At 38.3% G+C, this 14,263-nt stretch overlaps 1 protein-coding gene across 6 annotated transcripts in view; it reads left to right on the forward strand.

The window, feature by feature from the left end:
- The window catches only part of PPFIBP1 (PTPRF interacting protein, binding protein 1 (liprin beta 1)), a 205,954-nt gene that overhangs the window by 175,609 nt on the left and 16,082 nt on the right, over positions 1-14,263 (forward strand). For all 6 annotated transcript variants that reach the window (XM_010856018.1, XM_010856019.1, XM_010856017.1 and 3 more), the window contains 6 exons: positions 2,413-2,567; positions 8,697-8,812; positions 9,383-9,433; positions 10,814-10,874; positions 11,197-11,226; positions 13,743-13,914. In XM_010856018.1, the coding sequence (XP_010854320.1) occupies positions 2,413-2,567; positions 8,697-8,812; positions 9,383-9,433; positions 10,814-10,874; positions 11,197-11,226; positions 13,743-13,914 (585 nt within the window). The remainder of the gene's footprint in view (positions 1-2,412; positions 2,568-8,696; positions 8,813-9,382; positions 9,434-10,813; positions 10,875-11,196; positions 11,227-13,742; positions 13,915-14,263) is intronic.

Here is a 14,263-nt window from a genome sequence, read left to right on the forward strand (position 1 = left end):
CATGACAAATGGAGCATCATGGACTATGGACCACTGGGACTATTCCAGCAGTGTTGGAAGGAAGGGAAACCAGTCAAGAGAACCTTGCAGTATTACAGTGGGAAGATTTGATAGTGCTGATTGGAAATCTGTTTTGGTGTTCAGTTCAGTTCAGTCGCTCAGTCGTGTCTGACTCTGCGACCCCATGAATTGCAGCACGCCAGGCCTCCCTGTCCATCACCAACTCCCGGAGTTTATGCAAACTCATGTGCATCGAGTCAGTGATGCCATCCAGCCATCTCATCCTCTGTCGTCCCCTTCTTCTCCTTCCCCCAATCCCTCCCAGCATCAGAGTCTTTTCCAATGAGTCAACTCTTCGCATGAGGTGGCCAAAGTACTGGAGTTTCAGCCTCAGCATCAGTCTTTCCAATAAACATCCAGGACTGGTCCCTTTAGAATGGGCTGGTTGGATCTCCTTGCAGTCCAAGGGACTCTCAAGAGTCTTCTCCAACACCACAGTTCAAAAGCATCAATTTTGGTGTTACCCTTGACTTGATAGTGTGATGAGTTAGATTAGCAAAGTGATAAAGAAGAAAGCATCAGGAAAGATGAACATTTCTGGCTTAAGCAACTAGCAGAGGATGGCTCTACTTACCAAGAGGGGGAAACCTAGAGGAGGAACATTGCAGGGCTTGAGGGGGATTGTGTTCAGCTTTGAATACTTTTTTTTTTTAAAGTCTATAAAACATCTAAGTAAAAATAGCTTGTATTTTGTTGTATTTATTATTATTTTATCTGCTGATGGGCCAATTGGCCATCCTCAAGTACGGCAAAGCTTTGAGGGTCATTCAAAATAAGCAAAAATGTTAAGAGCTTTAAAGTTTTCTTGTTCATTCTCACTGCATAGATGGGGCTATTTACTTTAAAAGTAAGTGGTGAAAATAAGTCTTTGGGAAGGTACTTGTGGAATTTTGAAACTTTAATTTTGATGGGTTCACAAAGAAAGAAAATCCTTTGTACCAGGATCTTTGAACAAAATGGATCTTCATCTTTTTGTCCATGAGGCCTGGCATGTATTAAGACTTTATAGTTATCTGAATGAGCAAATAAACCTGTAATTATCATGACAGTTCTCATCACTCAGCATTTTGTATGCCTTTACAAGAGTCTCTTTTAAGGAACATTACAGATTCTCTAATTAATTTTTACATAAAATTATTATGTAAATATTTTACATAGTAGTTTTGCATAGTCACAGTATTTGTAACATTGTTTGATTTTATAGAATCTCAATACTATAATCTAATGTTTCAAAATGAAAGAAAAGCAGATTGATTTCTGCAATTAGACTATATTGTAAAACTTTTAGAAAATAGAGAAAAGGGGTAAAAATCACTCATAATTGCACTGGCATGATCACTACTGGCATTTTCATGTAATTCTTTCTGCCTTTTTAATCTATGCATATAAAAATAGTCTAGTTAAAAGAGAGAGTTTTTAACCCTGTACAGAAGGATTTTTATAAGCCATTAGAAATTATGTCCTCTTCTAATGAGTTTCACAACAGTGCTTTCTTAGTAGGATTTATATTTACTTCGAAAATCCTCAGGCAATTCTAAGAATACCTCAATTCTAATAAAATTAGAGTAAAAATCTAATAAAACCTAAATTAAAAAGCTATGTCTAGTTAGTATCTTTAAACAAGTAAATGATTTGCCATTCTGTGTTAAAGACTAGTTGGAAGGACCATTCTGTTTTTTAAAAAAGAATGTCTGGCACTGTTGTTTAGCACTTAATCCTTTTCATTTCTAGACACATTAAAAAAAAATTCTCAGAGTTGCTACTTTGCTGGTTATGTGATGGCTTTTTTCCATTAAGTCATTATTCTTTCTGCTTTAAAATGAAATGAATGGCATAAAGAACCCTCTTAAGAGGGACCAAGAGTCATCATCTTTTCTCTTTTCCCTTTTTGCTTTGCACATTTTTTTTCAAGAGCACAGTCATGATGGAAATGGAGTTGTGTGTGACTCTGTTGCTGTTTAGAATCACTTTTGTTGCACTACTGGCATTCCTCCACAGGTTATTTCTGAAGTGAAATATTTAAAGCTCCAAATGCTGCCACAAAATTATAGAAGGGTTGTCAGACTGTTAGCTTTAATGCCAGTGCTGTGAGTCCATAGTTACATCTGTTAAATCACTATTGATTAATTGATTACCTCCATTAATACCAGTGCTGGATACTCACTGGACCTTAGGTGCTCCCAGTTTAAGATGCTATTCCTAGGGCCCATGTTGTTGTTCTTAGGGATGCCAGAAGTTGACTCTTTGATTTTTAAGGATCAGAAAACTTTATGTTCAAGATCGTTGGGATTCTTATCTTCTTCCAAAAGTGAGAAGCTGCTGGTGTCCACTCTGTGCTTTGTTGTTTCCTAGGCCAAGATGGCGACTTTGAAGACCTGCTTCCATCCAGCTCCTTTTCCACCCTGCTGGATGCTCAGGGCTTTAGTGATCTGGAGAAGAACCTGTCGCCGACGCCAGTAAGGGGATCTCCCAGTCATGACCCATTTAACACAAGTGCTCCAGAAGAGGTATTTACAGACTTATTGTTTCTTCATGTTAAAGAGACTCTGTCACTGAAAGTTAAAGTGCGATTGATAGCATCAAAGACATGGATTCTTTTCTCAGTTGGATCACGGACTTGCTTTGTCTTGGCAGTCATTATGACCTCTGGGTCTTTATTTGAAACATCTTTTCCCCCCCTCTCTTTAATAAATAAAGGTTTGGGCCATTTGCAGCAACATGGATGCACCTAGAGAGTGTCATTTTGAGTGAAGTAAGTCAGACAGAGAAGGAAAAATATCACATGACATCCCTTATATGTAGAATCCAAAAAGAAATGATACAAATGATCTTACTTACAAAACAGAAACAGACTCACAGACTTGGAAAACAAGCTTATGGTTGCCAGGGGAAAGGATCAGGGAGAGGATAATTAGGGAGTTTGGAATGGACATGTACACACTGCTGTACTTAAAATGGATAACCAATAAAAACCTACAGTATAGCACATGGAACTCTGCTCAGTGTTATGTGGCAGCCTGGATGGGAGAGGAGTTTGGGGGAGAATGGATACATGTATATGTATGGTTGAGTCCCTTTGTTGTTCACTGGAAACTATCAAAATTGTTTGTTAATTGGGTATACCCCAATACAAAATAAAAAGTTTAAAAAGGAAAAAAATAAAGACTTGGGCAATGTCAAAATCACTTATATAATTCAGGAAAGACATATGAATCCTTTGGAGATAGATGTGGTCTTCCATATGAAATTATAAGCTACTTACTAAAAAATAAGTAGGCAATGAATAAAGTGGGGGCAACGTGAGATTATGTAAGTTTTAGTCACTTGTGATGGTAACACGGAAAGGTGATGGACTTCGGTTAACAAGCTGGGTATTGTGGAGCCATGTATTGCGTGGAGGTACCCAAACTGGAAGTCAGCAAATGAATTATCTACTAGCATAGTTATGGCAAAACAAGATGAAGCAAATTGCCTTGACAGATTACACATTGATTGCTTGATCGCTTGGTAAATATGGTATCATCTGCATGGAGGATCTGCTTCATGGGATCTGTAGCATTGGAAAATGCTTTAAAGCAGCAAACACCTTCCTACGGCCCTGCAAATTATCTTCACAAGGTGAAATAAAGAGAAAGACCACATATTTTGTAGAAGGTGGAGATGCTGGCAGTAGAATAGACCAGATCAACAGGTCTTTTGAACTAGGGTGTCTACCATGATTATTTTTGTAATCTGATCAGTTAATAAATAGTGACTACTTTCAAATTTTAAAAAAAAGAAGAAAATTTCCCCTTCAATTTGTTAAACTTGAAAAAAGCAGCTACTACTACTACTACTAAGTTGCTTCAGTTGTGTCCGACTCTGTGCGACCCCATAGATGGCAGCTCACCAGGCTCCGCCATCCCTGGGATTCTCCAGGCAAGAACACTGGAGTGGGTTGCCATTTCCTTCTCCAATGCATGAAAGTGAAAAGTGAAAGTGAAGTCGCTCAGTCATGTCAGACTCTTCACGACCCCATGGGACTGCAGCCTACCAGGCTCCCCCGTCCATGGGATTTTCCAGGCAAGAGTACTGGAGTGAGGTGCCATTGCCTTCTCCGGAAAAAAGCAGCTAGAGGGGAATAAACAGCCTTAAACTCACTTATATTACTTTCACTTCAAAGTGGCACCAAAATCTATTATTGTTCTCTGCTACACACCACCCCCAAAACTTTGTGGCTTGAACCACAACATTGGTTTTGCTGATGAATCTGCAGTTTGGGCAGGGTTTGGCAGGAACACCATGTCTTTGCTCCCCTGGACATCAGCTGGAATGGTGAGAAACCTAGGGGCTTGAGTCATCGGAAGGCTACTCTATTCACGTGTCTGGTGGGTGAGGCAGACTGTTGACTAGGACTTTAGCTGAGACTCAGACTGGAACAACTACATGTGATTACTTAGCTTCCTGTCGTGTGGTGGTGGGTCCTAAGGATGAGCATCCCAAGGAGAGGACTGGGCAGATTTTACCACCGTTTGTGACTTATTTCAGAAGTCGTGTAGAATCTCCTGTAGTCACAGGTCCATCCAGATTCAAAGAGTGGGAACATAGACTTTACCTGTTGATGAACAAGTGCCAATATCATAAAAATACATGGGATGGGATATATTGGGGCAACCATATTTGGCTGTCTGACTCTAACAATTTATATCCCTCTCCCTTGGAAAATAACATTCATCCCCTCTTCAAAGACCCCTCAGCCTCATTCCAGTTTGGCATCAGTATCCCTGGGGCTTGTCATGCAAATTAGGTCAAGTTATAGATGAAGCTTTTTGGGTACATTTTCTTGGGCACAGCTTTGTGAATACCATTCCATTCTATTTAAGGAACCTGGAATTTAAAGGACAAGCTGTCTGTCCCCCACACATCCAGCATACAGTGGTGGGATAGACATAATGTAGCTGCTGTAGGCACTCCTATTGAAAAATAGGGAAATACAAGGCACACCTGTGTCACTAGTCCATAGCAATTCCATGGAGCCTAGTCCTCTAGGCTCTTGGCTTCCTTTTGAGCCATCCTTCTTTTTAATAAGAAGAAGCCTGTATTTGCAGATGAATAGTTTTCTGTTGCAGAGAAGGCAATGGCACCCCACTGCAGTACTCTTGCCTGGAAAATCCCATGGATGTAGGAGCCTGGTAGGCTGCCGTCTATGGGGTTGCAGAGTCGGACACGACTGAAGTGACTTAGCAGCAGCAGCAGTTTTCTGTTGCTTGTCCATTTAGGTCACAAAGCCTTCATTTCTTCTCATTTTCTACTAGCTATATTCCTTTCAGTGTAAATTAACAGAATATTTTAAACATTTAGAATTTCTTATGAATCAATGTATAATTCACTCCATTAGATAAAATCATATCCACAAATATCTTCAGAAAAAACCTTCATAACCTTAGGTTCCCTGTGAGGCCACTGAGATATCCCTTTATCTTTAAAGTTTTTTGACCTTTTTGAAAGGTTCAAGGAGAGCACCACCTCAAATTTTCCTCTCTTAACAAAGCCACACCTGTGGCTTCATCTTAAGGCTGTTTTCCTGACAACACCTGTGCTTGATCTCTGCCTTGAAACCATTTCTTAATTTTAATATGTAGTGTTCCATCTAGGGAAACTAGGAATGAGAAACAGTTTGATTTTTCAATTAAATCTTGGCTCCTTTATATTTAACAGATCCTTCTTTGGCCATCTCTCTTCTAACATTTTATTATAGGAAATTGTGAGAAGGAATCAAATAGCATCTTTACTTAAAATATGAAATTTCAATTGAATGAGAAAACATTTCTCTTAGCTGAAATGTGTCATTAAAAAGGTATTGATGAGAAGGGGAATTGCATGAAGGTAGTCAAAAGGTACAAAGGCTATTAGTAAGTACTAGGAATGTGATGTACAACGTGAGGACTACAGTTAACACTGTGTATTGTGTATTTGAAAGTTGATAAGAGAGTATATCCTAGAAGTCCTCATTGTAAGGGAAAAACTTTTTCTTCATCTATCTATATGAGGTAATAAATGCTAATTTAATTAAACTTAACTATGCAATCATATAAAGTGGCTAAACTTTCACAGTGGCTATATGTCAGTTATTGTTCAGTTGCCAAGTTGTGTCCAGGACTTTTCAATCCTGTGACTTGCAGCACTCCAGGCTTCCCTGTCCTTCACTATCTCCCAGAGTTTGTTCAAACTCATGTCCATTGAGTCGATGATGCCATCCAACTGTCTCATCCTCCGCTGCCCCCTTCTCCTCCCACCCTCAATCTTTCCCAGCATCAGGGTCTTTTCCAGTGAATTGGCTCTTCGCATCAGGTAGCCAAAGTATTGGAGCATCAGCTTCAGCATCAGTCCTTCCAGTGAATATTCAGGGTTGATTTCATTTAGGATTTACTGGTTTAGTCTCCTTGCCGTCCAAGGGACTCTCAAGAGACTTCTCCAGCACCACAATTCGAAAACATCAATTCTTTGGCACTCAGCCTATTTTCTGGTCCAGCTCTCACATCTGTACATGACTACTGGAAAAACCATAGCTTTGACTATCTAGACCTTTGTTGGTGAAGTAATATCTCTTCTTTTTAATACGCTGTCTAGGTTTGTCATAGATTTTTTTCAATAAAACTGATAGGAAAAAAACCTAAGGAATTAGTTAAGGAATAAGAATTATTTTAGAGGGAAAAATTCTCTAGTTGTTAAATATTTACACTAAAAGAAAAAATCCTGTGTGATGGCCACTACATGTGCTCCATTTGTTGAAAGCAGCTGCTGTTCCATATGGGACATACCCGGATAACCTCATATCTTTACAAAAAAAAAAAAGTCTTCACTATGTGAATTGCAGTTTAATGACAGATACTAAGTTTGGAACAAGAATGATTTTAGGCTGACTGAAGATGTTCAGCCACATCTTTAAAGGAAAGTCAGGAGGGTAATTTGAGGTTGGAGTGAAAGCCCTAAATTTTTAAAGGAAATCTAGAAAATGGGTCAGTTTGCTAGTGCAGCTATTTTTCCCAAGGAAGGAACCCAAGGAAGTGAGTGCACATCAGAAAATGGGTATGGTGGTTAAATAAATGGCCTGGAATGAATCATAAAGATTCAAACTGAAAAAAGTGATAATGAAGTAATCTATTTTATAATAATATGACTTGTTAAGGAACAAAATTCAGCTGGGTAAATTTTAAAGATCTCTTGGCTTTATTCAGTGATTCATGAATCCAGCAGCATTCCATCAACTGTTATAGTCAGAGTGGAGCAGAAAAGGGATGTCTTACTTGGCCTGTGCTGATTGGTATAACGCAGGGTTATTCCCTTACATAGAATAGAGGTCTTGGGCCCCAGCCAGGTAACTTGTGCTGAACAGGCAGTGCTGACTGGTTGACCTAGTCCTTCCTTGTCTTGGAAAGCTGAGCATAGGAAATGTAGTTATGTACAGGCTTGCTAATATAGGGCTTAGCATGAGTGACTCCATCTTGTGCCCAATCTTTAACAGACTTCACATTTTATAATTTTTTCTAGTATCACAGGATGGGACTGCCACTCAGTAACTGAAACAAATCTCACAAAGCTGTTTTTATTGCTTATTTAAGTAAGTGAGTTTTTTGGTGGGTCAAGGATATTGGGCTTTCAGTGGCAGAAATGAGCTGGCATCAGTTGTGTGTGGTTGTGAAGGTGAGGCTGTTGTTGACTGGTTGGCACTCAGAAGTGTGTTCCTGCTGTGGGTCTTTACCTGACTAACTTACTCCCAGAAGCCAAGAGCTGTCTTGGATTGGTTGACTTTCAAAAGTGAGTTCATTAAGGCAAGTTTTTTTCATTTTATACTGGAATTTTTTTTTTAAGTGCTTCATTTATTTCTTCATGGTGTGGATCACAATCTAACTGCTCTCTGGTTGTCAGAAATTACTGAAAACCAGTGTTTAGAAAGCCCTTCACAAAATCCATCCTTTTTAGAATATACAAAGCATTTAGGGGAGAAAATGTATTATGCTTTTTGTTGTTTTTGCTATAATATTGTTACTACTAAGCTTTGTGTTTTAAGTAGTGTAGCCACAAAATCTATTATAATTTGTTTTAATGACACTTTTCATCAGTTCTGTTAACTGAAGTTAGTTAACCTGTGCACATATAAAATAATTAAAGTGAAAATAGTGCTTTGTTTACAAAACTCTTTAACCAAATTTCATCTACAATTATTGCAACCCTGTAAGGTAGGCATTGACTTTATCATTTTACAGAGGAGAGAATGAATGCACAGTTAAGTGACTTGCCTAAGGTCAAGTTCGCTTAGTCAAGTGTGTCAGGGCCAAGATGTCAATCAGGGCTTAACGTGGTTAGGATTTACTATTAACTTTCTTAATGGTATTTATTATACCTTCTTCTCAATATTCAGTGTCTTCTTCAAATGTGCCTTCAAAAATTACCTTCTTCTGAATGTTTCCTCTGGTTACCACGTCTGGATGTTTATGTCCTAAAACCATTTTATCAATATAAGGATAGAGTTCTAAACACAGGTGTATGAAATTTTAGCAATAGACCACTTGTCTTATTTATCTCTTTGTTACTCTGTGGCTTATGTTCTGTTTGTTTGATGGATTGATTTGGGGTTTTTTATTATTACATTACAGTTCCACACCAGCATCTTGCAAGTTTCAATCCCTTCATTATTGCCAGCATCTAAAGGCTTGGAAACTTCTGAAAAAGCAAAATTGCCTTCTAAGCCAGAGACTCCATTTGAGGAGAGGTATGTCATTTATGACCTAACACTGCAATATGAGTACTCAAAAAAGTAGATCCACCAAAAGCAGGAGTGGGCTGCATTTATTTATAGACATAATCTTTTACCCAGAGAAGCAAGAAACAGCAAGACACAGGCCAGGGAGCCCCACAGCAGTTCTGTATTATTAAAATAAGAGGTGTGAAGCAGGAAGTAACTGGAGGTTTGGCCGGGGAAGTATGCTGATCAGGTTAGAGAGGGAACTTGGCTTGTATATCCTAGGTCCCAGGTGGTCATCAAAGGGCTGCAAGGAGAATAGCAACAGTCATGTTCCTGAGGCTATTTGAAAGATGTTGTCAAGGAGCCAAGACAAGGATCCGATAGTCTCTCCCTAGGCAAATGGAATGTGGGGGGAACGTGTTCCCAAATTAATTGCCTGATCTTCCAATTAGACTAAATAAAATTAAGTAAAATATCAAAAGAGAGAGAAGTAACTGTTTTTGCACAATTTTTTTTTATTGACAGTTTTTTTCACTTGGAATAGTCTTTTTTTTTTTCATGAAACTCATCAAAATTTTTTTTTTTACAATATTTTAGTGATGAAATTGGTTCTGCTGCTGCTGAAACTCAACTGTGTGATAGTCTTGCGTAAGTTCTGTTTTATCAAATGTGAAAAATATGATTGCTGCTTGGGACACAAAAGTGTCTGTTACACTAACAATGACTAGTATTAGAAGCAGGTGACCCTGAGGCCTGCATGAGTGAATGCAGCCGTAATGACCAGAGAGGGTGGGGGTCGGGGTTGTGAAGAAACAAATAAATCCTTCTCTTTTACCATTATTTCATGCCAGCTTTCTGCTGATCTTGAGCCTTCCTTCATCAGTTTCCATGTGAAGTTCAGTGCTTTAAATTTCATTTTTGTACTGACCTATATTTTGAGTTGGAGAAGGAAATGGCAGCTCACTCCAGTGTTCTTGCCTGGAGAATCCCAGGGTTGGGAGCCTGGTGGGCTGCCGTCTACGGGGTCGCACAGAGTCGGACATGACTGAGGCGACTTAGCAGCAGCATATTTTGAGTATGTCTGTCAGAAAAGCATCACAGCAGCTGGTAAGGCTGCCATGGTATTTCATACTTTCAGCTTAGTAAGCTGACCTAATGGCTACATTTATCCAAGTTAAAGTCTGGATGAAATTAGGAAAGTATTTTCAGAGCTATACTCAAAGCTGAGATCTTTTTTCTCCATTATCTTTTTATTTATTTGGTAGTTGACATTTCTAGCAACTTATTTACACATAAATACATGAGAAATGCCTTTTAAAAGTTTGTTAGTATATTCCATTATTCTGTATTTTAGAGCAAAGTTATTTATTCTCTCTTGTTTTTAAACTGGTCAGATATTCCTGCCTTCACTTTCTGAGTAACAACAGCTGCGTATAATTGAATGCAACTTATGAGAAGAGCAAGACTTTCCCAGGTGTTCACACTGTCACTGTGCCTGGGTTTTAAACGAGTTATTATCGCAACAGGGATTCCTCTATTATGCTTGATTAGGGCTGTAAAATAAAGTGCTTTGCCAGACTCAGAAAACTGATTCCTTTGTGAACTGAAAAGTAATACTTTTTCATCCTTTATTTTCATTAGAAGGATTAATATAAAAAGTACACAACCATTTTAAAAGTTCCTGGTGTAAATGTGTATGTGCAAAGCATGCACCACTAGCCTGTGGAAAACACTGGTTTATTTTCGAATATTGACATCACAGGATAGTCCTAAGTGTTTTTCCAGCCATTCTAATGTGCGCGGGACAGTTAGAGTTATTGGCGGGACAGTTAACCACCCCTGCTTTTAAAAGAACTAAACATTATAATTTAGTTAAGCACATAAATGACTGTCTGAATCCAGATTTTCTTTTATTACCAGGATTCCATTCACATGCAATTTTAGTTTCTTTCCAAGGCATTCTCCTTAGAAGCAGTGGCACCAGAGCCACTTACTATTAATCATCATTATTATTGTTGTTATTTTTAGAACTTCAAGTTTGCAGAAGTCTAGCAGCCTGGGCAATCTGAAGAAAGAGTCATCAGACGGGGTTGGTCCTGTGTTTTTTCTGTCTGTTACCCTGAGGCGAAATATTTAGGGATCTTCATCTTGTCCCATTTGTGGTTTCAATAATGGAAAAGTATTAGATGCTGCAGTTAATGATAAATATTAAGGAATGTGAGTGTAAAGGGTTGAAAGTAGTACCTAAAGTCAAATGTGGAGACATTAATATTGTAGAAAGTAAGTAAAGATGAGGTTTTGTAGCCCTGAAATAGATGTACATTTATTTTAATTTGTTGAATTATATATGAGAAATTCTAAATCGATTAATTCCTATAACAATATTTAACCACTGTTGTTGTTTTGAACAGGAAAAGGAGTCTATTCCAAAGCCTTCAGAAGTAAGTTTTATGTCCAGATTACAATGTAGAAATGTTTGAGAGTTCTAATACATGCAGCAGACTTCTTAATACATAATGCATAAGATTGCTTAATACATTAGACTACATAAATGTCTCCCATAAAGCAAAATTCTCAGAACCTGCAAAACATGCCAAATGAATGAAGTTCAACACAAAAGGTCACATATTATATGATCCCATTTATGTAAAATACCAGAATAAGTAAATCCATTGATATAGAACACAAATTGGTGGTTGCCAGGGGTGGAGGAGAGAGGATGGGGAGAAACTGCGTAGTGAATAAGGGGTTTTACTTTAGAATGATGGAAATGTTTTAGAACTAGGTAGAGGTGTTGGTTGCACAACACTATGAGTGTGCTAAATGCCACTGCATTGCTCACTTTAAAATAGTTACTTTTGACTTCGCTGGTCCAGTGATTGGGACTCCACACTTCCAATGCAGGAGTCATGGGTTTGATCCCTGGTTGGGAAACCAAGATCCCACAAGCCATGTGGCGCAGCCAAAAATTAAAATAGTTACTTTTATGTTATATGACTTTCATGTCAATAATAACAAAATAAAGGCGAAGCTCTGAACTCTTGGTTATGCTACTTGATGACAGTAACAACCAAACCTGGGTTTCCTTACACTTCACAAAAAGCCCTTCTTAGAAAGATCACCAGCTGTTTATATTATATAACCAGTGTCTATCCACAGCAGACATTCTGGTATTTTTAAGGCATCGTCAACATGGGTTCTGGCTCTTCTTTCTTCTGTTTTTCAAATGTTAACCTTGCACAGGTCACAGTCTGGTAAGCACACTCTCTCCAGATGCAGTCTCTCGACTGTTGGCTCTTACTGCCTTGACTCATGAGTAGGTGTAAGTGACAAAGCACAGAAAGTAGATCAGTCACAATTCAAGTCATTGTTCTTTTTGTCTTGCTAATTCAGTAAGTGGTGTGACATAGAGCATTGAGACGTAGATAACAGAATCACTGAATTGTGGCATCTGTACATGTTTAGTTACTATGAATGGTAGAAATGTAGAGAAAAATATCCACCTTAAAAGCTTGTTTCTCTCTGCCCTTCTCTCTTGCCTTTCTCTTGCCCTTCTCTCCATTTCTGCAGAAAAGAGAGAGAGGACGAGAGATGTTCAAGAAATGAGAACATGCAGACAAAAGAATCCTTGGATAATACTAACACAGTATAATTACCAATTTAAATAAGCAGAAAGCTCAAAATTAAGTTACAGGCAGACCTCGGAGATATTATAGGTTCAGGCCCAGGCCGCCACAATAAAGCAAATATTGCAGTGAAGTGAGTCACACAAACGTTTTGGTTTCCCAGTGCATATAAAAGCTGTATTTACACTATACTACCATAATCTATTACATCTGCAGTAGCATGATATGAACAAAAACCACCTACATACCTTCATTAAAAGGTGCTGGAAAATGCTAACCATGATCTGAACCTTCAGCAGGCTGTCACCTTTTACAATAGTAACATCAAAGGTCACTGATCACAGATTTCCCTAACAAATATAATATTAATGGAAAAGTTCGAAAGGTGGTGAGAATTACCAAGATGTGTCATGGGGACATAAAGTGAGCACATGCTGTTGGAAAAATAGCACTAATGCAGGGCTGCCACACACTTGCAGTTTGTTAAAAACACAGTCCCGGCAAGGCGCAGTAAAGGGAGGTGCAATCAAAGGAGGTCTACCTATGTTTAAAGCCGCAGTTAAAGTTCTTGATAAGGATTTTGAAATATTGTGAGGATCTGAAGTGGCTTCTGAATCAATCGAGATAAATTTAATTTCAGTGTATTTTTTTAATGGTTAATCATATTTGAATGTATCACAGTCATTGAAAACTGGTAATCCATGTTTGGTAACTTGCAGGTGAGATATAAATATAACCCAGAATCCCATTTCAAAATTAGATATCTTAAATAGTTGCTGATTGTGCTTTCATTTTATCATTAATTCTTTGAGAGGAAATATTTAAACTAACTGGAGTAGAAAGTTCTTATACTGCTGGCATAGAAGTTCAGGACTAATGTCTACTTTATAGAATAATTACATTATATTGGGATTTTATTGTTGTAATTATAAAGACTGTGAACTATGTCATAACCAGGTCTTTGTCATGATTGTTAGGAAAGTAGGAAATCTACTGCTACTCCAGTGATGTAATGTTTTATCTCTGTGTCTTTGAGGGAATGAGGCAAATAAAATTAAAATAAAATTTGAGAATGTCTATATCTATCCTAAATACTTAAAGCCCTAAACACATGGATTAAGATTGGTGATGACCATGTTTTTGTTGCTGTTCCTTAAGTAAAAATCAGAATTGACTTTTTAAACTTCTAACAGGACATTTGACATTCATAATGAATGTGTTCAGTAATCCTTTTTTAACTAAAGTCACGTGTGTAATGTATTTGGTACTGCCATGTACCAGTAATTATGCATGTTCATGCTGTGTTACATTCATCGCTATTTCTCTCTCAGGATAAAGCTCCGGTAGAGAGCAGTCCCTTTGGGACCCTCCCTCCCAAAGCTCCAGGACATGATGCCTCTGGGGATGACAATCCCTTTGGCACTCGGAAAGCCAGATCTTCCTTTGGTCGTGGTTTTTTTAAAATCAAAAGTAACAAGAGGACAGCAAGTGCGCCAAACTTGGGTATGTGTGGCCAAAATGCCATTTCCTTAATTCTTCCAGAGTCAGGAAAAGACCAATCTCTTCCCTTATTCATCTATCTGTACATTTCTTTTTCTCAGAAATGAAGGTGAATGACTTGGGGGGAAAAGTTAACAAAAAATGCTTCCACAGGCTTAATTCAGAGGTAAAGATAGCTTGGTGTGGACTCTCTCACTCTGCTCCCTGTTCTGGGTGTAAACTTAGAGGAAAAACCAAAACCCGTGGCTCTCTCTGACATCATTACAAACAGCTTCCCATCTACTCTGAAAGCAGATAAATTCACCCCATATTGACGCTGCTAATAGAGTCTGTGTGTAACATTGGAAGCACA

This window comes from Bison bison, unplaced genomic scaffold, assembly GCF_000754665.1.
Source record: "Bison bison bison isolate TAMUID 2011002044 unplaced genomic scaffold, Bison_UMD1.0 scf7180017864370, whole genome shotgun sequence".
Classification (NCBI taxonomy): Eukaryota; Metazoa; Chordata; class Mammalia; order Artiodactyla; family Bovidae; genus Bison; species Bison bison.